Source organism: Bubalus kerabau, chromosome 1, assembly GCF_029407905.1.
Source record: "Bubalus kerabau isolate K-KA32 ecotype Philippines breed swamp buffalo chromosome 1, PCC_UOA_SB_1v2, whole genome shotgun sequence".
NCBI lineage: Eukaryota > Metazoa > Chordata > Mammalia > Artiodactyla > Bovidae > Bubalus > Bubalus kerabau.
In genome coordinates this window covers 6881375-6909257 of record NC_073624.1, presented here as the reverse complement: position 1 = coordinate 6909257, position 27883 = coordinate 6881375, and the positions used below count along the sequence as shown (strand labels likewise).

At 48.6% G+C, this 27883-nt stretch overlaps 1 protein-coding gene across 4 annotated transcripts in view; it reads right to left on the bottom strand.

Moving 5' to 3' along the window:
* The window catches only part of TCF20 (transcription factor 20), a 94312-nt gene that overhangs the window by 3044 nt on the left and 63385 nt on the right, over window positions 1–27883 (bottom strand). The window contains exons 3-5 of one of the 4 annotated variants that reach the window (XM_055566148.1): window positions 11923–12016; window positions 5077–5126; window positions 3934–4061 (exon numbers count right to left, since the gene is read on the bottom strand). In XM_055566148.1, the coding sequence (XP_055422123.1) occupies window positions 3978–4061; window positions 5077–5126; window positions 11923–12016 (228 nt within the window). In that variant the 3' untranslated portion in view covers window positions 3934–3977. Of the gene's footprint in view, window positions 1–3933; window positions 4062–5076; window positions 5127–11922; window positions 12017–12098; window positions 12852–27883 lie in introns of those variants that run through there. The other 3 variants (XM_055566153.1, XM_055566158.1, XR_008709333.1) reach the window with 3 other exon arrangements.

Genomic DNA, 27883 nt, shown 5'->3' with positions numbered 1-27883 from the left:
CCCTGTAGACACTTCTTCACTGGAACACTGTGAGGCCTGCCGTCCCTGCCCCCATCATCTTGGAGACAAAGCCCTGAGGGAGGGGACCTGTGCAGCCCAAGCCCTGGGCTTGTCAGGCTTGGGGCTGGGGCTCACGGCCAGCAAGCTCTCCTGACTGGGCCCCTGGGACTCTGCCTCGGAGCCTCCATCGCTCAGGTCTGTCCAAAGGCGCCAGAGGTGGCTGAGGAGGCAGCACCCGGGCAGAGCCGTGGCCCGTGAGCGAGCGGGCAGCCCTCTGTGCTGAGGCCGCTCTCTACCGGCCGAACACGCCGGTAGAAAGGCACTGGCGTGTTCAGCTCTTGGCGAACAATCGGGCCTTCATCCCAGGCCAAAGCGTTCCCATCAGCCTCTTCCTGCTGCCCTTCAGCTTCACCTCGGCCGCCTGGACCTGGGCGGGACCCCCACCTGGCTGAGGCTGCCCTCACCTTTGTAAGCTGAGACCCAAGCCTGCTGGGGAGCACGTGAGGAGCCTGCACCCGCCCGACGCCATCAGGTCAGCGCCCTCCTCCCTGGGCCGCCCCATGAGGACAGGAACTACCCTGCATGCCCTCCTCCCCCCAAATCCTGGGCCAGTGCATGAAGAGGCCGAGACAGCCGTCCCTGTCCTTGTGGGAGGACAGTCTGGTGGAGACTCAGACGGTTCATGAACATACCAGCGACTCGAAACCGTGGTGACGCCAGGGAGGTGGCAGAGTGGGGACAAGGGGACTGGGAAGGCTGCTCTGAGGACGTGCCCTGAAGCTGAGACCCAAAGAGGAGACGGGGCACAGCACCGTGGCCTGGGAAGCCGAGTGTGGGCACAGGACCCCTGAGGGAGGCAGCCAGGCACTGAGGAGTCAGAGAAGGTGACCCCAGGGCCCTCGGAGGTGAGCTGAGGAGCTGCACTTGGCCCTACAGGTGGCGGGAACCTCAAGTCAAGGAGAGAAAGGAGCTGGTGCAGAGCGGCACTGCCTGCGGGGCCGCGGGGTGGGCGGGAAGGGGGACCCGGGACATGACCCTGGGCACTAACCTGGCACCCAGGACAAGGCAGAGCTGGATGGAGGTCACGGCTTCCCGCCACTGGGTGGGCTGGGTGGGAATGGGGCCTCCGTGTCTACAGCCGATGAGAACGAGGGACGGGCAAGGAGCCTTGTCCAGTAGCTGCCTCGAGCCGGGGAGAGGGCGGAACTGGCTGGCCAAGGCTCCTGCACCCGCAGACCCGGGAGGGGGCCGCCCACTGACCTTTCCTCCCTGGCACAGCTGGCCTGGCCAGGTACCTCACGTGGCAGAGGGAGATGAGAACTCGCATCTCCATGCCCTCAGCCCTGGCATTTTCTGCCAGACAGGGCTGCGCCGGGCACGGTGGAGACATTTCTTAACTGCATTCTCACAAGGCTGACCACTGTTAGTCCTCTTTTCACAGAAGGAGGAACTGAAGCACAGAGATGCTAAGTGGGCTGACGCTGTCACACAGCACTCTCCACACCACAGGAATAATCGCTGCCCATTCCCCACCTTGTGATGGTGGATCTGCGCCCCCAGCACAGACCCCAAGGTGAATGCTCCCTGGGGAGGGGCTGTGTCCGCCCCTCACGCTGGGGCTTCTCACCACCTGCAGAGGGCGGGCAAACCCAGGAGAAGGGCCCTGCCTTGACAAGCACTTCAGGTGCACGAGACGGCGCTCTGTCCCTCCCTTCCCTCCAAGAGGGAAAGGTCTGACCTCAACAGACTTGAAACAACCCCAAACGGAGGGACAGGCCACTCGATCACTCAGCGCCTCGTTTCTTTGGTATAAACATGACAGCAACACCCACCGTGTGAGGAATAAACCATGAGGCTTGTCATCCTGTGAGAGCCGAGGGCTCTGGCAGCTGGCAGAGCCCAAGAATGGGCAGAGAGGAAGGCGAGGATGAACAAAATTAAAATTTCCAAGAGGAAACTGGGCCCAGACTTCCTATTTTTCTCAAACACAGGCTGGGATTCCAGGACAAGAACAAAAGGCCCCAAGTAACTCATGGTTCTCTCCCAACCAGCTCTTCCCGGACACTTCTGGGAACACTCCCCATGGCCTCCGCTCCAAGTGGCTCTAAACACTGGGGCCGGGAAGGTGGCAGAGCCGCTCAGAAACAGTGACACCATCAAGCCCAGGGACACGCGGAAGGGCCAACAGAAACAGGCCTGGAAATCCCCCGGACTGCTGCTGGCCTGAGGGTCACTGGACCCTGCAGGTTCTAGACGCGGAGAGCTCCACGTGATGGCCAGCCTCCCGCCCCTACCCCCGCGCCCTCCATTCCCACCCCCACCCCTGGAAGAGCAGGAGAGAAGAGAGAGAGTGCGGAGTCCTCACTGGACACCTTCATGAGAGCACTGTAACCCCCACGGGCTTGTTACCCAGCCAAGGGCCTTCTCTGGAGGCTGGTACTGGGATCCACCTAAGAAACAAGTGACTTCCCAGATGAAAACTGCCATGTCCCGGGATGAATTTTAGGCAGACTCCCATCCCTTGTAACACAGATGCTCAGTCGTGTCTGACTTTTTGCGACCCCGTGGACTGTAGCCCTCTAGGCACCTCTGTCCATGGGATTTTTCAGGTAAGAATACTGGAGTGGGTAACCATGCCCTCCTCCAGGGGATCTTCCTGATCCAGGGATTGAACCCAAGTCTTCTGGCTCCTGCACTGCAGTGCAGGTGGATTTTTTACCCGCTGAGGCCCCGGGGAAGATTTGTAACAAGGGGGAGGGAACATTCCAGAGACTCAGGCACACAGTGCTGCCCCAGAGAGCCAGGCCTTGCACACCAGTGTGTGGGTCGCAGACGCCTGGAGTAAACACAGATGCTCTCACCTGATGAATCCCTTAATGAACATTTCTGAGACAACTGGCCGCCCACCCCATCCTGTAGAACCAAGTGCTCCAGGTTAGTTACATTTTGCTTCTTCTTCTCATAATCTGTTTTGCTTTTCCCTCAGTGACTAAGTACGGACGGGGAGGATGTGGAAGGCAGGGTGGAGGTGGGCACTGCGGGCCCATTGCTTCCAGAGACCCAAGTCATATAATCCTGCTTTCACAGGCACATGCTACCAGCCCCGACCACGAACCCACAGACACACTCATGGAAAGCACAACTCAATCTCCTGAGAATTTTAAAAGGAAAATTAAATGTGGTGCTAAAGTCTACTGAATCTTTGAGGGGATTTTCTTCCCTTTGTACTTATATGAAAGGAATCTTTCATAGAACCGGGAGGCAGGGGAAGATTTCACATAACAAAACTTGGGGAATTTTTTGTTTTTCAAAGGAGAACTCACTCAAAGGTTTAGAGCTGTGGTGGTGGTGTAGTCGCTAAGTCTTGACTCTTTGCGACCCCATGGACTGTAGCCCACCAGGCTCCTCTGTCCATGGGATTTCCTAGGCAAGAATACTGGAGTGGGTTGCCATTTCCTTCTCCAGGGGATGTTCCTGACCCAGGGATGGAACCTGCATTTCATATACTGCAGGCAGATTCCTTCTGGCTGAGCCACCAGGGAAGCCCAAGCTTTAGAGACATCAAGCAAACTAAAAAAGAAAAGATCTCTGGTGAGAAGCCTTTCTGAGACGGGGAAAGAGCGAGGGCTGCAGGCAAAAGCACCCCCACCTTAGAGGCTCCGTCCCAGAAGCCAGCTGCCCCCAGGAGCCCCACCTAAGGCCTGCCTTCAGGAACAGCCCCCTGATCCCTAGTGGATGATGCAACCATTTTAAAGCCCCACATTATCTTTCTACACATATTCTGGGGGGCTAAGCAACAAACAGAGAAGTGCTTTATCCACCGGGTGTTGGCCTCATGCAATTAGATACCCAGGTGCCGCCTGGCCAGGGCGAGCAGGAGGCAGAGGCCACGACACCCCATCACAGTCCGCAGGGGCGGCGGCCCCGACTCACCTGTGCTTGCTGTACTTTCCATTCCCACGAGCACACTGCCCCCCTCACCCCCGCTCCGACTGCTCTGTGCTGAGGCTGCCTTTCGCTGTCTTGTTCTGCAAGGGGGGGACAGGGCATGGGAGGGGAGGCTGACGCCGGCAAAGCCAAGGAGACGAGACAGGAGGGACAGAGAACGAGCGTGCGGGTCAGGGTGGGCGGAGGTGAGGCAAGGAACGCACATGGAAAAGGAAAGAAAAAGCAGAGAGTCAGTACTGAACGACATACAGGAGATACTCAAGACAGGGTTTGCTGATGCAAAATGTAACCCTTCAAAAAGGGAAGTTTAAAAAAATAAAATATAAATGAAGTAAAAAATAAAGAGAAAATTGTAAGATCCAAGGATCCATTTCGGGAAATAATTTTTAAAGAAAAGCATCAGTAAGCATCCTTCGGAAGCAATTTGAGAGCAGACTGTCAAGATGACCTCTTTCTAGTACCTTCTGGCCCCACTGAGCGGAGACTGAAGACTGTGAGCACCAGAGAGTGGCCACCAGGGGTCAGTGTGACCTCAGCCAGAGGAGAGCCGCCGCTGCAGGAGCGCCAGGCGGAGGCCTCCACCAGCCCAGCCCTTCCTGGGGGTCCCTTCTCCCCACCCTCCCCTCCCCACACCCGTGAGTGGTGTCTTGGAAACAGGCCATTCACACACTCCGCCCGCATCTTCCTTCCCTTCCTAAATTTGAGAGGCGACCAAGAGACCAACTCTTGAACCAAATGCAGACACCATGGGCTGTACCTGCGGAAGCAGAACCTGGCGGGGATGGCGTTTCCCCGAGAGCCGGGCGTCAGCTCTCTCTAATCGGGGAAGACGCCTCTGCTCTGCATCCAGGCCTACAGCCAACCTCACCCCACGCCAGTCTGTGGTCTGGGGTTCCACTAAACTAAGGCGGAAACCAGGAGTTTCGTGCGTTTTTCTTAACAGACAAACACCTTCTCCCCAGCTCCGCCACCACACGGTGCTGACCCCACATCACAGGGCTCCCTCCTGTCTGCCCCTCCACCCACTAAGCCCTGGCCTGAGACTGAATATCAGGTCTCCAGGTCTTTCGGGAGGAGCCCCCGACCCCCTAGTCCTGCGGGGAGCACCGGCTCTGCAGGCTGACTCACCTTGTGCTTGGGGCACCTCACCGAGAAGTTCTCCTCGTGGAGCAAACAATCTGCAAGACAGAGGGGACAGTCAGGAGGAGCCTGGCGGGGGCACAGCCCGAGGGGCGTGGGGTGGGGGTCACACATGGAGATAGAGGACCCCGCACTGTGATTTCTAATAGGAGAACATGAGAGACACCCCCAAATAGCCTGTGGCACCTCAACATGGTGGACTATCAGTCGGTTAGACAAGGTTTCAGAATAGGTAACAGCATGGGGAAACACGATACACACTGCTCAGATACACACGTGGGCAAGTACAATCCCATTTGTCACAATGTTTATATGCATGAAGGACAAAGGAGATCTACCAAAATATGACAGTATCCAAAATCTTACTCTTTGGATAGTAAGGTTATAGGAGACACTAATTTTATTTTTTCTGTATTCCCATGATCATATCCTGTTGTTTTAACAATCTCCAGTAAATGTTCTTTTTAGAATTTCTTATCCTAGGCTAAGCCCACTCCACAGGCCCACGCCAAGGCTTCCTTGTGAAAGCGCTAAATCTGCAGGCCTCTTTCCTCCCGTCGAGTCACAGGTCAGAGGCGGAAAGGAGGCCAGGCCCAGCACTGCTGCCTGCCGCCTTCTCCCCCGAACCATGGAGATGCCGGAGAAGCTCCGCAAGCCACGCTAGGGCTTCAGGGGAAAGTGAAACCCCATGAGGGGCTGTGACTCCTCAGCCCCAGAGCCAGAGGTGGTGGCAGGATGTTAAAACTGGTCACGCGTTCTCAGAGAGCTCCCGGACACCATGGCAGGGGGCGGCACGGTACTTAGCCTTGTTAAATTTACAATTTAACTCAGCTTTAAAGCGAGGTCCAGATGAGCGGCCTGTGTAGCCACAGATTTCAAGTGAAATAATAATAAGCAAGGGGATACACAAATGGAAACTTCTGAGGCCCTCTACATTTTATACAAATCAACGGAGACCCTCTCACAATCTGGCTGAGCCACCTCCCCTCCGGAGTCCCAGGATCCTCGGACTGGGCGGGTTTAGTCCTCTCAGCCCCAGGCAAGCCTGAGGGCTTGGGAAACAGCAAGTGCTGCTCATCTGTGCCTCACCCCACACCCCCAAGCAAACAGCACAGCAGTAAATGAAAAGTGCTAATTTACAACCCACAAGTACACGGTGTAACCCAGGCTCCTGCCGCTCCAGTTGGCCAGAGAGCTCCCGGACAGCAGGGACGGACAGCTGGAGCCCGAAGGAGGCGCCTTCGCCTCACCTGGGCAGTGGCCACAGCATGCCAGCAGAGATGGCACAGGCCATGCGGGGCGAGGCCACCCTCCCACCCCAGGGGTTTACAGAAATGAGGAGGGGGTGCGTGAGTTGGAAAAGATACCATCAGGAAGGCAGAGGTCTGAGAGGGCCCTCACACAGCCATGAAACAGTGACCAGCAGCAATGAACCATTAGTAAAATGTGCTTCTAGTTAGGAAACATGTTCCCTTGAAGTTAAAAAGCAGAAAAGAAATAAAACAATAGAAGTGAACGCTAAAGGCAATTTGGAACTAGTCCCTGGTACTTCTGGAAACGGAGTGTCCTGAACCAATCTACGAAACCTTCTCACAAGGCCCCCCACGCGGGCAAAGGCGCTCCTCATTCTGGTGAGGTCACAGGCCCACAGGACATGCACTTCCCCCTCTTGGCAGGAAGAGAAGCACAGCTGAAGAGCGCAGACACCTGCAGGGGCCTGGGAGCCTCTTCTAGACTGCCTCCCGCCAGCCTCCACCAGGGGAGAGTGAGGAGGGGCGGGAGGCTCGCAGCAGGCGCCGGCAGCTCGCTGGCTTCTGTGAGCCCCTGGCCTACCCAGTGCAGAGGGCCCGGTCAGCACCTTCCCACGGTGAAGTCAGAGCACCACACAGGCCAGCAGAGACTCACCAGGCTGCCGAGTCGGCAGGGTGGCTTCCAGACACGGACGCCAACACCCCAGGCCGGCGCTCCGCTTTGAGAGTCCTCTCTAGGCGTAGGGGCGGAAGACTCTGCTGAGCTTCTCGCCACAAGCTATGTGGAACCTCAGATACCCACATGCACCCACATACGCTCCAGCTAGGGTGGTGAGCCCAAGGAGGGAGAAAACGGAAGGACGTCTCGTGTCCTTGGGGTCCGCTGAACCCCAGCAGCCTCCAGCTCAGCTACGGTCTCTCAGGGCTACACCGAGTGCTCACACTGGCAAAATCAGGCTGGGACTGGGGGGTCCGCCAGCCTCACCCCACCTCACTGAGCAGCCTCACCGAGCAGCAGTCTCCTGGGGCCGGAGGAAGGGGGAAGAGGGCAGAGGAAGGCCTTGAACTGGCTTCTGTGATGCAGACAGCTCCTTTCCAGGGAGTGGCCAGACCACCAGTCATTTCACAGAGCCCATCAGGGACTCTAAACCCCCTGCCAAGATCAAAGTCGGCAGAGAGAGCAGCTTTAAAATGCTGCAGGAAGGGGGGCCGCAGGTGAAATTCCCAGCTGTGTCTCCTCATGAAGCCCCTCCAGGCAAGACCGCTAATGCACAGTGGGATTACTGCCGAGCCACAGCAGGCCTTCTGTCTCTGGCCTCTGTGTCGTGGCTCGCTGCGGTAAATATGTTTCATCTTTTTCTGTTTTAACTGGTGCTCATGCCCTTATTACTGCCTCTTCCTCTGGGAGATAAATCTCGTGTCTGTGACGTAACAAGCAGCACAAAAAAGCGAACCACTACGTCACGAGTGTGTGACCGCGGTTAGCTAGAGCCACAGATCCTCAGGTTTCCATGGAGACGTGCCCAGAAGTAAAAGTTTTCCCTTCACTACCAACGGCTCTCTAAGGTTTGGGCAGCTGGCAGGAGGGCAGAGATGAAAATGCTAAACTGTTCCTTAGTCTACACAGAGACGGGGGACTTGACTAGAGGACTTATTTTTATTATAATTAGAAAGAAAAGAAATCAATGAAGGCTTTTCCAGACACAAAGACTCACCACTTACAGAATTCCTGGGAAGACTGTGGATAAATCCAGGCATCAGTCCGCACAGTGACACAGGCTCTGAGTCACTATGACTCAGGTCATCAGAGAGACCAACACATGCCCCAGACATGGTCACCCTGCGAAGCTGCTGCTCTGGGGCCAGTCCCACATTGAGGAGCAGTGTGTGCAGCGGCTGGGGCAGCAAAGCCAGAGGGCCAGGGCCCCAACCCAGGCAGCCCCCGTCTGCCTGGACACTCGGCCACCAACTTCTGCCAAACAGAGATGTTACCAGCTTACCTGGCAGGCCACACCAGACAGGCTCAAAGAGAGCAACGAGGAAGTCATTGACTTCCTAACCCTCAGCTGGCAAAGTCGGCCCTGCCTCCTCCATCAGAGGGAAGAGAGCCCAGGGCCTTTCCCAAAGAACCCCCAACGCCCGTCTTGACCAAGGTGGCTGGGCCTGTGCTGCCAGCCACCAAGGGAAGTAAGACAAAATAAAACCTCAGTCTCTCCCTTCCACTAGCTATCTTCCACGCGCTCACACATGGCTTGTGGCTGCTGCATTGGACAGTACAGGTCTAGAACATTCCCCCACCGCAGCAAGTTCATCGCGCAGCACTGCTCAATCCCTGGAGGCGCTGCCTGGAGGCAGGTGCCCAAGCGCGCCAGGAGCATGCCTGCAGAGGCGAGGCGGCCTGCCCGCGGCCCGCCTGGTGCTCCTGCGCAAAGCCCTGTGCAGGGACCTCCGGTCACTGGCCACTAACGGGAGAGGTAATTCTTGCTGCCTCTCGCCCATAAAACTTACAAACCACTGCCCAAAACCCGAGACTTAAAAATCTTCATTTAAAGACCACGAAGCTTAAACTGGAAAAAGAAACAAAACATTCTGACAGAACCCTGACTGCATCATGAAAATGAGCAAAGGCAGTGGTTGGCCCTGAGAGAGAAGGGTTTAGCGGCTGTTCTACAGAACACCCCAGACCATGGTCCAGGTGAATTACAGCTCAGATTCAACCTGGAAACACGCAGAGGAGGACAGGACGGAAGGGACGGACTGGAACCCAAACTCCCTGAGCTGACATTTCAAGGGTCTCTTCTCATGCTCAGTTTCCCCTCTGGCCACACGGGGTCCTGGCCACCAGCTGCCCTTCAGTGTGTGCAAACACACTTTCACCAGAATCTAACTTCAGCATAAAGTTAGAGCATTATCTTTCTCTATCTTTCTTGTTTTTTGGCTGTGCCATGTGGCTCGTGGGGTCTTAGCTCCCAACCAAGGACTGAACCTGGGCGCCCGGCAGTGAAAACCCAGAATCCTAACTATCCTGGACTGCCAGGGAATTCCCTTTCTTATTCTTTTCAGCTGCAGCCCCTACAGAAACCTGGAAAGGAGAGAAAAGGGAGGGGGAAAGGAGGGACAATGAGAGGCAGGGGGGCGCGCTTCAGCAAGTGTAGGTGAGCGGGGTGAAGGGTGGTCGAGAGGAACTTGGACTCCTCCTTGCCTGCCAGATCCGACTCCAAGTGCTCTGCGCTCTGCATGGCTGCCACCTGCTCAGCCCCCAGGCTCCGTCAGCACTCTCGTCTGTCTGCCCCTTTTCTCTTCCTCCATCCTGACTGCCACATTATGAGCAACCTGCTAGGTGAAGGTATCAGACCCATCTAACACTCAAAAAGGAACTGGTGAAGACAATCAACAAAGAGCTATGAGTCAGGAGAAAGAAAGAGGATTCTCCCAGGCACTGAAGCTCTGAGTCAGACTCAAGTCTCCTGCACTGCTCACCGGATGGCACTTCTCAGACAGAAGGGATCCTTCTTTCAACACTTGTCGCAGTGCAAAACACCACTCTGATTACCTCAGAGAACTGGGAAAATGTCTGACAAAATCCAACACCAGTTCATGATAAAAACACACATCAAACTAGGAGCAGAAGGGAACCTCCTCAGCCATATCAAGAACGTCTCTGAAAATCCCACTGCTATCATCATAAGGGGTCAGAAACAAGGCAAGCGCACCAGTTCTTGTCACTTCTACCCAACGTTATGTGGAAGATCCAGCCAGAGAACTAAGGCATCTATCTGACCTGAAAAGAAGTAAAATGGCCTATTTGCAGGTGACATATCTTGTCTATAGAAATCCACTAAACCACTATTAGAACTAATCAATGAGTTGAGCAGAGTTCCAAGATCCATGATCAATACATATATCTCAGTCAATTATACGTCTATACACTCACAGTGAACAACCTGAAAACTGACTAAAAAAAAAATTCTATTTATAATTGTACTAAAAATAATAAAAATACTTAGGAATAAATTTAACAAAGAAAGTGCAAAATGTCTACTCTGAAAATTACAAAACAGTATTGAAAGAAATTAAAGACTGAAATAAATGGAAAGACAGATACCTCATGATCATGGATTGGAGGATACATTATTACCAAGATGGCAACACTCCCTAATTGATTTTCAGAATCAGTGTAATCACCATCCAAGTTTCAATGGCTGTTTCCTCTCTCACCCACAGGAATGGACAAGCTGATCCTAAAATTCATCACTGAACAGCAAAAGATCCAGAAGAGCCAGAACAATCTTGAAAGAATGGAACAAACCTGGAGGACCGACACTTTCCACCTTCAAAGCCTACTACAGCCCGCATAAGCAGGACGCGCGGTGCTGGGGAGTCCAGAGAGGCCTATGCACCTACAGGCAACTGGTTTTCGACAAAGGTGACAAGGTCAATGAATGAGCAGAGTAGCCTTTTCCACAAATGGTGCTGGGACAACTGGGATCCATGTGGAAAGAAAGGAATGAACTGGATACCATATACAAAAAATAGCCAAAACGGATCAGACTCGAGTAAGGGCTAAAACTAAAACATAGATATAAATCTTGGTGATTTTGGATTATGCAATGGTTCTCAAATGTAAGAAAAGCAATAAACAGCATAAGCAGGAAAAGAAAAATAAACTGGATTTGCTTAGCGTCATTAGCCACCAGGGATGTGCAAAGCCAAATCCCAAAATGAGATGCCACTTCATGCCCACGGGGATGGCCACGGTGAAAAAGAAGATAAAACAGGTGCTGGTGATGATGGAGGAACCGGAACCCTCACACACTGCTGGAGGGATGTAAAATGACTCAGCCACTTTGAAGAATGGTCTGATCATTCCTCAAATGGTTAGAGTTACCATGTGACCCAAGAATTCCACCCCTAGGTGTATGCCCAAGAGAAACGAAAACACTAGGTACACACAAAGCCTCGTCTGTGACAGTTCACAGCACTGCTGTTGATAATAATAAAACAGTGGAGAACCTAAATGTGCATCAATGGAATGATAAAATATGGTGTAGCCTTACAATCCAATACTGTTTGAAAATAAAATGAAGTACTGACACATGCTGTGATGTGGATAAATCTGAGAATCATGAAGCGGAGTCACACAGAAGCCCGTCATGAAGACCACATACTGTGTGATTCCACGTACATGAAATGTCCAGAACAGACAAATCCATGGAGATAGAAAGTAGACTCGTGGTTGCCAGTGGGCAGAAGGCAAGAGAGACCGCCAATGGGCAGGAGTTTAAGAGGTGATGAAAATGCTCTAAAATTAATTGCGATTTGTGCCTGCACCACTATGTGAATGCGATGGTAAAAATCACTGAATTGTACACTTAAATAGTTGAATCTTTTACGAATTACAAAACTTATATATAAAAAAAATCACCCCATTTAATTCATTTTTAGTACCTTCTCTGCATTCCTTCAGAATTTACAAATAGAACAGGGTTAGATGAGACAAAACAAACAATAAAGAAGACAGAGAGTCACAGTGCATGTCCTACCCTTCAGATGTTCTGAACAAGGGTCCGTGGTCCCACCTTACCTGCGTCAATGGCACACGGGTAATGGTATCGGAAGGAGCAGCCTTTGTTGTAGCAGCCCAAGGTGGCGCCTGCCTCCTGGCAGTGGGAACATTTCTGCAAGGGAGGAAGAAGTCAGGCGTGTCAGCATCCCAGACACCCTCTCCTCCAGGCCTGCCCCAGACCCCGTCGGTCAGACCTCAGCGCGTGTCTCTGCGGTTACTGGAGTCTGGCGGCAGGACGGGCTGTCAATTTCTAACCGCCACTCGCTGACCACATCGTGGACGCCATCCAGCAGCAGCATTTCAGGCCAGGCCTCCCGAACGTCCACAAATAAATCAAACAGAGCGCACAGGCCCCCAGCCCTGCCTCTGGTGTTCCTGCTGCCCGCTGCCCGTGAGTCTGCTGCCCGCCCCTCCACCCTCACCGCTTTGGTGAGCTGCTTACAGATCCTGCCTGTCTATTTCTGCTGTGGAAGTCTGGGGTAGGAGGAGACGGTGAGATAGTAGAGTTATATATAAGTCTTTTAGAATTAAAAGTGGAATTTGGTTTCTAGTTCCTATTTTTGTAAGAAGAATTTATTTTTATTCTGCTTATCCCAAATGCCCAATACAAGTATATTTCTCTTTTCAGAAAATACGGGCTCCTGTGTGCACACGGTATTTTTACACCCAAATCCTATTTTAAAGGCACTAGGAAACCTGCCATGAATTTCTGGCTGAGACATGATCCTGTAATTGAGACGCTCCTCCTCCTATGCTCAGGTTTTCATGAAGTGGGGCACACCTCTAGCGTGTGATGCGGTTGCCTGTGCGTGCTCGTTCTGTGTCAACAAGAATCACATTTGTGAAATGAGCCCCACTGGCCCCACTGAGCAAAGGCGCAGACTCTTCTGGTGGCTGAGGCCACATAGATGAGGCTACCTGAACGAGGTGGACGCTTGTTCTTGATTCTAGGAAAAATAAAAGTGCTCCATAAGCAGTTACACTTGTGGAAAATGGCCCCCCCCCAACACACACCACACCCCTCCAGGGACAAAGGGGACCAAAGGGCGCCCTTCCATCTTTGCTCTGTTGCCTGGGATGGCAGCCCGTCAGGGTCCACATGGCTCACAGGCCTGCAGCAGTCGGGAACGCCTCACAGAGCGGGGTTCGTGAAGCCCGCCTGGACAGAGCCATGGAGTGGACGCCCCTAACCCACAGCGGCAGCAGTAGGGTGACAGAGAGCTGGATCGAGCGCCCCTGATGCTGATGCCGACGGAGAACTACACGGATGCAGCCACAGCGCGGCCCAAGTCGCCCTGCACCGTGCGGCGGCCATCGCTGGATGTGCCCCGTCTGGTCATAGCCAGCCTGTGACAGCCCCGCTCTCAGACGAGGTGCCTGGAGCCTCAGAAGGGGAGAAACCCGCGCCCGGTCAGAGCCGGTCCTGGCTGACCACACCTGGCCTCCTCCAGAGGCAACTGGGGCAGGAACAGGGTGCTGAGAGAGCCCTGGAAGAGCGACGTCCTTCCGGGTGCTGATAACCACGTGCCCTCACACCCTTGCCAAGAAATAAGACTTCCTGGCCCAGGGTAAACCAAGGGCGGTTGGCAGCGTCTCAGGCAGCCCTTGTCAGTGCCACAGGGTCCCTTCAGAACACAGGTCTCAATCATCAGCCGGAGAGAAGAAACGTGGCTAACTCCTTCACGGTCACCCACAGGCCTTTCTGCTACACCCGTTCTCCTAAACGAGCCCTGAACGGTCCGCCACCCAGGGGGCTCACGCTCCGGGCCCTCCCTGCCCTGGTGGCCATTGAGGAAGGGGTGTGTCAAACATTTCTGGCAGTAAAGTCTGAAGAGAACAGAATTTCTGAGAAAGTTTAGGCCTCTACCAAGGGACAGGAAACAGGACAGTCAGTCGCCTCCTCACTCGGCCTCTGTGAGGAGGGGATGGTGAGCTCTGTCACACCATCTCGTCACCACAGGGAGGCAGCCCGGGAGACAGAGCCCAGCATGCTGAGCGCTACAGCCGGACAGGGCGGGCAGAGTCTGCATTTCTGGAACATAATTGAGCACTGGACCACCTTGTGTCCAGACCTGTTGAGGAGGAGGACACTTTTCTTAAAACACACACACACACACACACACTCTTTAGTTTAACTCTGTAACTTGCAGTCCAAATATCCTGACAAGCAGGAAGGGACCCCAGTACTCGAGGTCTGGCTGTATTTGGCTACAGGTGTGGACTCTGGAATCCAAGTCACTCCTTAGTTAAGTGACTCGACTGCTGCCCATCTTTGTGCTGTTCTTGGTCACAGTCCTAACCTTCGTCTCTTCAGTCTGCAGACATGGACCTGCTGGTATGATCTACCTCACCGAGATGTTGGGAAGGTTGAATGTGTTAATCCAGGCTTTTAACAGTGGCTGGATCAAAAGTGCTCAGCAAACCTGACCCAAGACACCCATGTGCCAGACACAGGCCGACAATGAGCTACCAGCGGAGCAGCCTTGTCATCCCCTTGGGTCTGAACACTGTCCATTTCCTTCCCACCTCAACACATGCCCCTGTGTCCCTGGCAGGGCTTCACAAAACTTCTTGCCCAGAACCAGCCCATAGGCCCCATTTTTCTCATTAAAAAAAAAATAAAAAAATCAAACTCCCTCACCAGGAAATGACATCAGTAAAATGATGCTACTAAATTAAAAAACAAAACAAACAAACAAAAAAAACATGCAATTAATTTACTGTATTACTTCCAGAGGAGAAAGATCCTGCAGGGCCTATTCGGGCCTTAGAGAAAGGACCTTATAGCATTTAGTTCAGGGCTTCTTAAAGTGTGGTCCCTGGACCGGCAGCGTTGGCATCACCTGGAAACGTGTTAAAAATGCAGATTTTGGGATTCTGGGCAGACTGTAGAGTAGGCAGCACCGGGAACCTGTCCCCACGCCCAGACAGTTACTGCACTGGTGGAATCTATCTGGTGGAACAGCTCCAGAGCCCTGGAGTCTGCTGAAGGCCTGCGACTTCCCAGAGAGACGTGGACGGAAAATGGCAGTTGATTCTGCCCATCTCCCACTCCCAGCCAAGGGCAAGCAACCTAACTTTATAACTTTGTAAGTTAAGGAACCACAAAAAGAACAAACTAAACCCAAAGCTAGCAGAAGGAAGGAGATAGTAAGGATTGAAACAAAGATAAACGAAACAGAGAAGAACAGACTATGAACAGAGAAAGACCAAACTGAGGATGTCACTACTGATTCTACAGAAATAAAAGGATTAAAGAGAGTACTGTGAGCAACTGTACACCGGTAAGCTGGATAATACATGAAATGGACAAATTTCCAGAAACACAAAATCTACCAAGGCTAAATCACAAAACTCCCGAAAAAGAAACGCCCTGGACCTGATGATGGCTTCACTGGTAAATTTCACCCAGTGTTTAAGAAAGAACTAATACCTGTCCTTGTGAAACTTCTCCCGAAAACTGAAGAGAAGGGGATATTTTCAAAATCATTCTAATGAGGCCAGCACTAGCAGATACCAAAGCCAGAAAAAGACAAACACACACACAGAGACACACAAACCCTACAGACGAATATCCTTTATAAACACTGATGCAAAAATCCTCAACAAAACACTAGCAAACAGAATTCAACAGCACATGGAAAGATTATATATCCTGACCAAGTGGGGTTCATTCCTGGACTGCAAGGATGGTCCAACAGACAGAAATGGATCAGTGTACACGCTACATGCCGTCTATGGGGTCACGCAGAGTTGGACACGACTGAAGCGACTTAGCAGCAGCAGCAGTATGATGAAAACACTCAACAAACTAGGAATAAAAGGAAACAAAAGAAACATATGAAAAACCTACAAGGAACATCATATTTAATGGTGAACGACCAGCAGTGTTTCTTCTAAGATGAGGAGCAAAACAAGGACACTGGCTTTCACCACTTCCAACCAACAGAGTAAGTTCTAGCCAGGACAATTAAGAAGGAGAAGGAAATGAAAGGGGTTCAAACTGGAAAGAAAAAGGTAAAATTATCTGCTTGAAGATATGAATCTTATGTTTATAGAAAACTCTAGAGTTCACACACACACATAAACCCCTAGAACTAATAAATGAATTCAGCAAAGTAGCAGGATACTAAGTTAACACAGAAAAATCAGTTGCCTTTCTATACATGAACAATCTGAAAAGGAAATAACAAAAACAGTTTGATTCTTGATAGCATCAAAATTATAAAATACTTAAGTATTAACTATGGAAGTGAAAGACTTGTGCAATGAAAACTACAAAACATTGCCAAAAGGAATTAAAGAAGATACAAATGGAAACACATCCTACGCTCATGGATTAGAAAATTCAGTATTATTAAAATATCTATAGAGTGACCCACAGAGTCAACACAATCAAAATTCCAACAAAGTTTTTTGCAAAAGTCAAAAAAGCTATCCTAAAATTCATGTGGAATCTTTTTTGTTGTTGCTGGCCTCATATCTTGCAGGATCTTAGTTCTCTGACTAGGGATTGAACCTAGGCCCTCAGCACTGAAAGCATGGAGTCCTAACCACTGGACTGCCAGGAAATTCCCATGTAGAATCTTAAGGAAACCTGAATAGTCAAGACAATCTTGAAAGAAAAAAAACAAAACTGGAGGACTCATGCTTCTAACTTAAAAGCTACAGTAACCAACAGCACGGCATTGGCATTAAAAACAGAGATATTGCCCAACAGAAGAGAATAGAGAGCCCAGAAATAAACCCTTCCATATATGATCAAACAATTTTTGACAAGGGTGCCAAGATCATCCAATGGGGAAAGGACAGTCTTTGCAACAAATGGTACAAGGAAACCTGAATATTCACATGCAAAAGAATGAAGTTGGACCTTTTCCTAACAGCATATACAAAAATCAACTCAAGATGGATGAAGGACCGAGATGCTATGCTATGCTATGCTAAGTCACTTCAGTCGTGTCCGACTCTGTGCGACCCCATAGACGGCAGCCCACCAGGCTCCCCTGTCCCTGGGATTCTCCAGGCAAGAACACTGGAGTGGGTTGCCATTGCCTTCTCCAATGCATGAAAGTGAAAAGTGAAAGTGAAGTTGCTCTGTCATGCCCGACTCTTAGCAACCCCATGGACTGCAGCCTACCAGGCTCCTCCGTCCATGGGATTTTCCAGGCAAGAGTACTGGAGTGGGGTGCCACTGCCTTCTCCAGAAGGACCTAGATGTGGGACCTAAAACAACAAAGCTCTTTGAGGAAAACGTGACACCAATGTTTCATGACACTGGACTGGCAATGATTTTTTTTTTTTTGGTTATGAACCCAAAGCCCCACATAACAAAAAGTAGACAAATTAAACTTCATGAAAATTTAAAAATGTTGTACATCAAAATACACTGTCAACAGAGTTAAAAGGCAACCTACAAATTGGGAGAAAATATTTAAAAATCATGTATCTGATAAGGGATTAATATCCAGAATCTATAGAGAACTCCTAAAACTCCACCAAGTAATAACAACAAAACCCCCAAGCAAAGCAAAAAACCCCAACCTATTTCAAGAATGGGCCAAGGACTTGAGTAGATACTTTTCTAAACGAGGTAGACAAATGGCCAAAAAACAGGAAAAAATGCTCAACATCACTCATCAGTAATGAAGTGCAAATCAAAACCAAAATGAGATACCACGTCACACTCATAACTACGATCAAACAGGAAACAACAGTGTTGGCGAGGCTGTGGAGAAACTGGAGCACGTGGGCACCACCGGTGGGCATGTGAAATAGCACAAACACTGGAAGACTTACAGCAGATCCTCAGGAAATTCAACACAGAATCACCATGTGATCCAGGAGTCCACTTTGGAGTGTATATCTCACCAAAATGAAAGCAAAGTCTAAAAAGTATCTGCACAGCCTTGTTTGTAGCAGCATTATTCACAACACCTAAAATGTGGAAGTAACTCAAGTGTCCACTAATGAATGAATGGATAGTGAAGTTCAGTATACACATACAATGGAATATTATTTGGTCATAAAAAGGAAGGAAATTCTGACACACGCTGCACCTTGCGGACATTGTGCCAAGTGAAGTAAGTTAGTCAGCAAAAATCAAATAACACGTGACTCAACTTATATGAGGTATTTAGAATAATCGTAGTATACTGGTGGTTGCCATGGTCTAGAAGGAAGAGAAACTGTGGAGTCTTGTCTAATGGATACAGAGATTCAATTCTATAAGCTGAAAAGAGCTATGGGAATGTATGGTGGTGACCAGTGTGAAAGTATTTAACATCATTGAACCATGTACTTAAAAACAGTTAAACCAGGACTCCCTCGGCCATCCAGTGGTTAAGATTCTGTACTCCCAATGCAAGGGGTGTGGGTTCAATACCTGGTCGGGGAACTAAGAGATCCTGCATGATGTGTGGCACAGCCAAAAACAACAACAAGAAGTGGCTAAACCTACAGCTAACATCAGACTCAGTGGTGAACAGCTGAAAACATTTCCTCTAAGATCAGGAACAAGACAACAATCCCCACTCTCTCCACTTTCATTCAACATAGTTTTGGAAGTCCTAGCCACAGCAATTAGAGAAGAAAAAGAAAAGGAATTCAGGTTGGAAAAGAAGTAAAACTGTCACTGTTTGCAGATGACATATTAAATATAGAAAATTCTACAGATACTAACAGAAAATTACTAGAGCTCAGCAGTGAATCCAGTAAAGTTGCAGGATACAAAACAAAATTAAGACACAGAAATTTGTTGCATTGCTACAAATACACACTGACAAAAAAGATCAGAAAGAGAAATTAAGAAAACAATCCCACTTATCATCACATCAAAAAGAATAAAATCAGGAATTCCCTGGTGGTACAGTGGTTAGGACTCCATGCTTCCAATGCAGTGGGCATGGGTTTGATCCCTGATCAGGGAAGATACCACATGCCTCGGGGCAACTAAGCCCATGTATCACAACTACTGAACCTGCACGTAGAGTCTGTAAGCACAGCTACTAAAGTCACTTGCAGCGGGGCACAGCCACAAAAAAAAAGAAATTAGAACATTATCTAACACTATATACAAAAATAAACTCAAAATAGATTAAAGACCTAAATGCAAGACTGGATACTATAAATATAACTCCTAGAGGAAAACATGGGCAGAATACTCTTTGACATAAATTGCAGCAATATCTTTTTGGATTCGCCTCCAAGAGTAACGGAAATAAACAAATGGGATCAAATTAAACTTAAAAGCTTTTGCACAGCAAAGGAGACCATAAACAAAATGAGAAGAGAACCTACAGAAGAGGAGAAAATATTTGAAAACGATGCAACTGACAAGGGATTAATTTCCAAAATATACAAACAGCTCATGCAGTTCAATATCAAAAAAATAAACCACCCAATCAAAAAATGGACAGAAGATCTAAATAGTCATTTCTCTAAAGAAGACATACAGACAGCCAATAGGCACATGAAAAGATGCTCAACATCGCTAATTACTAGAGAAATGCAAATCAAAACTGCAGTGAGGTACTAACTCACTCTGGCCAGAATAGCCATCATAAAAAAAAAACAAAAAAACTGCAAATAATAAGTGTTAGAGAGGATGTGGAGAAAAAGGAATCATCTGGTGGGAATATAAATGTATAGCACAGGGAATGATATGTAATATTTTGTAACAATGTGTAAGGGGAAAAAATGTAAGAATATATATATATAATTTATATACACACACATACAATATATAACTGAATCATTGTGCTGGACACCTGAAACTAACATGATATTGTAAATCAACTATACTTCAATAAAAAATAACAAAAATGGTTAGTATGGTAAATTTTATGTTGTCTATTTCACCACAAAACAAAAATCCAAATTCTCAAGCCCCGTGTCAAGCCTCCAGGCAATTCTGATGCTCCAATACAGTTTGAGAATCACTGGTCCAATTTCAACTCCCAAACTTTTTAGATGAGGGAAAACAAAGATGCTATGACTGGCTGAGGTAGAGTTTCAGGTTTCCTGGGTGCCAGTGAGTGCTTTTTCCATTATGCTTCTGCCCCTTACAGACTCATGCAGACAGTGGGCCACAAGAGGTAGACCAGACGCCCACAGATTTCTGACCTCATCCTCAGAAGCTCGGCCTCATGACCACGGACCCTGCAGATGTGGTTCAGTCAAGGACCTCAGATGGGGAGTGTTTGCTGGATTATCCAGGTGGCCCCAATCTAATCACGTGGGTCCATAGAAGGAAAGAACCTCTCCCAGAAGAATCAGCATCACAGGTGCCAGGGAGATGGCAGTGACGAGAGCAGGACCAGAGAGATGCAGCGCTGCTGGTTTTAACGGTGGAGGAAGGGGCCGTGAGCCAAGACGCGGGCGGCCTTCAGAAACTGGAAAAGACGAGAAAAACTCTGGAGCCTCCAGAAAGGAGCGCAGCCCTGCCAACACCTTCGCCTGAACCTAGTGAGAGCGTGTGGGGCTCGTCACCTACGGAACTGCAAGATAACACGTGTGTTCAGCCACTGCGGTTGTGGTAGTACACTGCAGGAGTGACGGAAACCAGTGAGGGGCTCTCCTGAGAAATCACAGCAAGACAAGTGACTGTTTATTTTCCTCTTACGTTCCTCGATGGAACAAAGTTTCACTCACGTTTTCTTAGGCAAATTCTGGCGTCAGATCAGTGACACTGGAAATATAAGGGGCCCTGGGTCTGTCTTCAATGACTTTTTTTTTCCTGGTTCAAGAAACAGACTAGAAGCAAGATGACCTGCTGCGGATCACATAACTAGAAGTACCAGGCTCAGAACTGAAGATTCTCTTCTTCTGAACTGCAAGTTCAACCACTCTTTATACCACACAGTGCTGCCTTCCAGTCCCCTTCATTTACTCAACTACCTAGCATTTGAAAAGTACTTCCTACATGCCAGGTGCTGAAGACAGAAGATAAAAAATTTCTCTAACAGCTTCTATGTCTGATCACCCTTTCTATCCTAAAATCAATACCCAAGCCAATACTGCTTCCAACCGGATTTTTATTCTTCACTTTTTACCTGAAGAAGTTAGGATAACATTCTCCCATAGTGCAAATAATGTGATAACATCAGTGTACAGCTAAATGTCCTTGTTTTTGATGCCACTGTTGTTACAAGTTTAATAATATTCATTCCTAGGAGAGTTAAGTCCACACAGTACTGCTCCCCACACAGGGCAGACACACAGTGGGACTCTTCAGTCATGGTTGCTATTAATAACTCAAAGTACTTTTTCAAACAAGCAATGGTCCAATTATTTCAACAGTCACTCTTTCATTTATTTAGCGGGTAGAATAAAGGTTATTTTTTAAGCAACTCTGCATTTTGTGATACTGTAAATCTTGGGAAATAAACTATAAAATATATCCTTAGCTTTAGGACATGTTTAAACAAGAGAAAGTGGCCAAACACCCTCCCTAACCCTTTCGCCAGGGCTCGTCACTGCCCAGAGGCAGGGCTCATTGACTGGAGGTGGCAAAATGCAGGGGCAAAATCTCAGAGGGAGAATTTTACATGCCTCTCTACTCATAGAAACGTCTTTCCTGTGAGATGTACCAGTGACCTGAATAATTGCTTTGTTTTAATGAGCATCTCTGAGCAGCCTCTGTGCACCAAAGCATTTGGGTCAGGGTCTTATTAGTGCTGACGACAATCGGTTCTATTAGAGCTTCAAAGATCACATAGGTTGCCACTACTGTGCCCAAATGGCTTTTACCCAGCACTGCACATACTTCTGCTCGTGCTTACAGCATTAACCTCTTCATATCCGCCTACCTCCCAGAAATTGCGAGACTCATTCTTGTATCCCCGGGGCCTGGCACACTGCAGGAACTGTGAATGTGGCCAAACGGAATGAACACGATGCCTGACACACTTGAGCGTGGAGAAGACCAACGAGGCTACTCTTCAACGGGCTACTCTTCAACATGAACTAAAAAGCGGCTGCTGGTAGAGCTGGGAACATGTGGAACATGGTACATGTTAATTTCTGGCCACCAGTGAGAGCTTCCTTTCCTCTTAATTCCACCTTCTGTATCTAGGACAGACGCCTCTGCCCCTAGCAGTCAACTCCAGCCACGTGGCAGGACAGAGTCCACCTGCAAGGAGCTGCCCTCTGTGTTTTGGGTTCTTGCTTCTTCGGAGTTAGATAATCTCTTTATGTTCCCCGAAAGCCCGTGAGACGAGCTGGGAAGTTCTGCGGCCACTCACCATTCTCACAGATGTGGATGGAGGGCGCGGCACCAGCACCTGGAGCTCACCCCACGGCCCAGAGCGCCATCAAGGCTTCTGCCCGCCTCCGAGGGGAGAGACACTGGGTCTTTCCACGTGCACTTACTCCATGCTACGAAGAGGTATATATTACAAAGTAGCATCTATGTCTCATACGTGTTCCAGCAAAACCATTACATCTTGAAAAAAGTCTGACAATACTAGTTTAAATGCCATCATTCATGTCAGCAACGTGCACTGGCTAACAGCTAACTGTGTGCCTTAAGACAAGAGCTTCAGGTCCGTCTGGCTTTTTAGAACACAGATGGCCTGATGAAAACACTACCCACGTGTGAAGCAGCACAGGGGCCAAAGGTGTAAAAAGCCAAAAAAAGTTACCACCTCAATTTCATCATCTGCAAAGTGGGGATAACAACACCGCTGACCCTTGAACAAGTCAGGTTTGAACTGCTGGCGATTATATGCGGATGGTTTCGACAGTAAACACTACAGAATTACACAGGCCACAGCTGGTTGAATCTGCAGAAGTGAAGACACCAAGGATGTGGAGAACTGACCATCAGCTACACTGAGGTTAACCCCTGTGCTCCTCAAGGGTCTACTTGTCTTCCTTTTTATAAAGTTGTTCAAAGTAACTGTGACAGTGTTTCATAAACTAGAAAGAGTTTATATAATTGTTAGGGCTTATAAAAACAAGTCGTCTATAATGTGTCATGTTTTTGGTAGTTATGTCAAAAATAGACATAACATACCAAGTAGATCCTATTAAATTAAGACAAATTAAGTTTAAAAACTGCTTTTTGGAACGAATTTTTTCCTTTAGAATACTGCCTGAAACAAGCAGACCCTGGGTGGTCCTGAGTGTCTGCTGTCAGTCTTTCTGTAACTTGATTTGCTGGGTGTCTGTTTCCATAGTATTTCACCTCTGAGCGTGTGTATGAGCAGCTGTTGGCCAAATCTCTGAACACTGCATCTCTTAGCTACTATTAGCTATTGGTGGAGGGTTAGTTGCTAAGTCGTGTCCGACTCTGTGTGATCCCATGGACTGTTACCCACCAGGATCCTCTGTCCAGGGGATTTTCCAGGCAAGAATGCTGGAGTGGGTTGCCACGCCCTGCTCCAGGGGAGCTTCCCGACCCAGGAATAGAACCCAGGTCTCCTGCATTGGCAGGCAGATTCTTTACCACCACCAGGGACTCTCACTATCAGCTATGATTTTCATTTCATTTCTCTTTCTACTTCTATCCTTGAACAATACAGATTTGCGGGAATTTTAATGTTTTGTGAAGCACTTCTGCACTGGAAGGGAAGGTGTAAATAAACAAGGAATAAGGCAATCACGTACAAATTAAGCACTAGCAAGAAGCCACAGTGTCGTAAGCCGAGCGCAAGCGCCGTGAGCAGGGCCCTCAGGCTGGCCCACCGCCTGTGCCAGCGTCACAGGCGCCCCGCCACGGGTCTCCAAGGCCGCCCCGCCCTTGCCACGCAACTCCCTCACTCACCTTAGAATAATCTCATTTCCGCCACTGTTTCTGGATCCCTCACTAGGATGGGCTGAGGCCCAGCAGGCAGTCCTGCTCCTCTTCATGACGCTCCTGGACCTGGCGGTTCATCTCCCCCCACCCCCAGGACAGAGTCCTCTGCTTCCCCTGGAAACCAGGAGTGAAAACACACACGCACAAACTCTCTCGAACCCGACTGTGATCCTTCAGATAGAAAAATCTGGACTGAAACTATTCATTCAGATTCCCATTCCCCTCCCATAAAAATCCAAGTCAAAATGAATGGTTCTGCCGCTGAAAATAATAGTTTCTGAAAAATATTAGTTTCTCTGAGAAAGCTTTTTAAACCACATTATAAACCTAGAAAACATGTGGTTGAGTGGGGTTGGGGGCGGGATGACTGGCCTCAGAAGTGGAGCACAACACCGACAGCGTGACCACGGCCAAAGTCAAAGTGCGGCTGTTGAGGCAGCGTCTCCCAGCACCGCCTGGCCCCTGTTCCCTGGGTTCCCTTCCTGCTGTCTTTGCACTTGCAGATGGGTTTACACCGAAGTTACGATGCTTTGGATCATGGTACGAGGTGTGAGATTTGAGGACTGTTTTTCTGTCCTTTCTTATTTTTTTGCACTTCATCTGCTGAACAGAAGAGGCCAGAATTTACCCTCAACCTTGAGCACATGAAAAATATTACAGTGCACACGCTTTTGTATGACGGATTTGTTCACTTTATCATTTAGCAAGCAAATAATGAAAACATTAGGGCGCAGCTGGGGAAGGATGTCTTTTCTCTAGAAGATTCTATCACACACCTATCTTTTCTCGTGGTTGCTGTTTCACAAGTCTGATTCTCACGTGTCAGGTGTGTTAGAAGTAAGGCACACCTGTTGTACTTTCATCAGATGCAAAGGTCAGTAACCACTGGCTGACAATAAAAACCCAGGCTGGTACTTCTTTACAGAATCATGAAGTACAAGTCACTCTACTAAAAATGAAGAAAGGATTCTGACTTCCTAATGAGCTGCTCTTGGGACTTTTAATTTGCCTTATTAACATGTCAATTCTGCGTCTACAGCGTAAAACTGCAAAGCCGAGAAACTGGAAACACGGGTTAGAAGAAAATTAGTAAGAACCCAATTAGTTTAGTCTTTACTGGCTCAAATGTTCTCTATTCCTTATCTTTCCCTCTAATATTTCAATTGCTCTAAAGGTTGAAAGAGACTCTCAAGGTGCCTTTGATTATCAGTGGCCTTTGCTTTGATATTCTTCTTAAATGGTATGAACTTCAGAAATATAATCATTTTTCCTTTCTATTCTTTCAACAAATTTTACCTGCCTGCGTGCCAGGGAAGGGGGCTGAACAGAAAATCAAAAGCCTGCCCTCGGGGGGACTTACAGAAGGGCTTGCAGGTAGGACTCCAAAACTGTGATGTGTCAAGATATAAATAGTACTTTAGAGCTTAGAATTGGGGTCCCTGACTTAGTGAGGCAGGTCAGGAAAGCACTCAAATGTCAGGGCAGAAGGAACAAACTGCCTTGTAGGAACAAGCACTTTCGCGTGTGGAGGGCTGACACAGTGGAGCAGGTTCTGAAGGGGTGGAGAGCTGATGAGCAGAAAGGTGGGATCAAAGATGGCCCACTGTTGAGTTAGGGGTGTCATGGAAGAGTCTAGGGATGGGGGATGGGGGATGGGGGTGGAAATGCATTCAAGAGGCTGCATTTGGAGATTTTGAGATAAAACCAATAGGATTTGGTGATAAGTGACAGCCATGGAGGTCTGAGACAGGGGTCTGAGATGTGTCTCGTGGGTCCTAGGTGTGTGTGGAGAAGTGGGGGTACCCTCCCTGGGCAGGCATGGTGGAAGGGGAGCCCTTCCAGCATCTGTGCAGCTGGATTCTGAGGAGGGGAGGACGCAAGGGGCCTTTGAAAAAGTCCATTTAAGAAGAGAATGCTTTGGACTTTGGAATGATGAGGAAAGGGTTTAATTCCACATGACATTTTCTGGGTAACTGAAGGTAAAACTAGAAACCTTTCTGGAACACATGGGTCTACATTATTTTGAATTAAACTGATTATTCTCTATTGCCCCAGTGACGATTTTATTATTAGGGACAGTCTTGTAAGGTATAAGGTAGAGACTAAGCTTTTTCTTTTTATTCAAAGTGACTCCCAGATATAACTTAAACCTTGCTTTTAAAAATAAATCCCTGCTAGTAAGCTTTTTTCCTGATCATTTTCTTATTTATCCTAAAGTGGAAGGAAGGGAAAAAAAACCCAGTTAAAGACATGTTCTGGTTCGTTGCTGACATCTCCTGGATTTGCCTGCCTTACATTCAATGGGCTCTTTCTCTCCATTCCTGCCTCAAACACAGGCAGCCTAAAGACAGACAAGACACAAAAAGAGAAAAAAGGAGAGACAGTGGGCGAGGAAAGGAGGCTCCAAGCTCCTTCCTGGGGTGAGCTGTGCAGGGAAGCCGCGTGATGGGCTGGCAGGCAGCGAAGGACTCCGCAGGAGAGGAGACCAGGGCCACCGGCCACCCCCCTCCTCCGCAAGACCAGCCTGGGGCCAGGTCATTAGTTTAAGCCTCAATTCCCCACCGCCACCCCCCCCAACAGTAAACTGGGAACAATACCCAGATGGGGAAAAAAGGAGGAGGATGGAGCATCTTTCAAGAAAATTAACAAGCAACACAAACCAAAAGTCTCCCCAATCAACCGAGAACATGATTGACAATGAAGGGGAAAAAAAAAAAAGAGTTATCTGTTTAAATGACGTGGAGGGGATTCCTAAGACACTGTATAAAAACAGAAGGGAAAAAGAAGGCCCAGCAGCGTTCCTGGGACAGCCCTGAACAGGACAGCCCTGTGGGCCGGCCTGGGAGGCTGGGCACGCGGCAGTGCAGACGCCCGGGAGGAGGAAGCCTGTGAAGCACCGCGCTGCCAGCGCCGGCACCCAGCACTGCTGCCGTGTTCATGCTCTGGTTTTGAACATTTATCTTTTTATTACAATAGCATTTTTAAAAACCAGCCGGGCACATTCTTTTTCTTAACCACTTTTTTTTTCTCCACCGATAATGTTCTCTAAACATGTACTAGTATTAGTACAGGTCCTAGTAATTATTTCTACCAAGGCGCCCACAAAGTTGAAAGTTTTAATTACCACATGTGGTATATGAACTTCAAATGTGGCTGTGGTGGGCACAGATACTGGCCGTTCACTGTGGGTTTTAAATGCTCTATAATTTCCTGTCTAACTCTAATTCTCTTGTGTTTATAGTCTCCAGGTTCAGCAATAACACATTTACAGAGGCAAAGTCAAAGCAATACAAAGCAGGTTTCCCAAGAAAATACATCCACTCACCACGATTTAAGTTAAAACCAGTCTTCATCCCCACCCCCTTCTAGAATATTAAAGTATATAAAAGCCTGGGTTTAACCATTTTTCTCCTGCTCTTGAACTGTATATTGTTACGTTAACATGTATTCTTCATAACTCCACTTAAGAGAAAGTCAATTCTGGCCTCACTAATGAAGTTTCTTTGGTTTAACCAGACTTTGGTTTTTTCCTGAAACATAGTTTGCATTTTTTCTACCCACAGGTACATATAGTCCATTAAAATAATTCTAATCAGAGGCTTTCTTTGATATCTGGAGAAGAAAGCTGTAACTCTGTCGAGAACATTATATAGTTTGTCTAAGGGGAGTCTCCACATGGTAGGAAGAAAAGGGATGTGTGCCCTTTAAGAAGTTAGAAAGGAGGTTTGAGGCAGTAATTAGCACCTTTGCTCTGAACTGCAGCTGAGAACCTGAGAAAGGCCAGCCCAGCGGGAGGAGGAGCACTTGGCAGCCCAGTGAGAAGAAAGACGGGCTTTTCTCTAAGTGCACAGATAAATGCTTATACACAGAGTTTAAAAGAAGACTACATACTAGCTTATTTTTTACCCCTTGCTCAAAGAGTGGATTGGCTCACAAGGAGAAATGACTGCTTTCTGAATCTAAAAAGGCATCTTTTAAAAGAAATTACCTGTTAGGAAAGTGACTCCCACTCCTTTCCAAGGCTCCTCCAACCCAGGAGTTGGGTCTATGCATCTAGAGAGGTGCTCGTGTTTACCTGTTGTATCATTTCAGCGGCAGGAAAGATGGCTTCCTTTAACAACATCTCAAACCTGCCCAGCTTATCCTGGAACTTCTATCTCCGAAGACCTTCCAGACTCT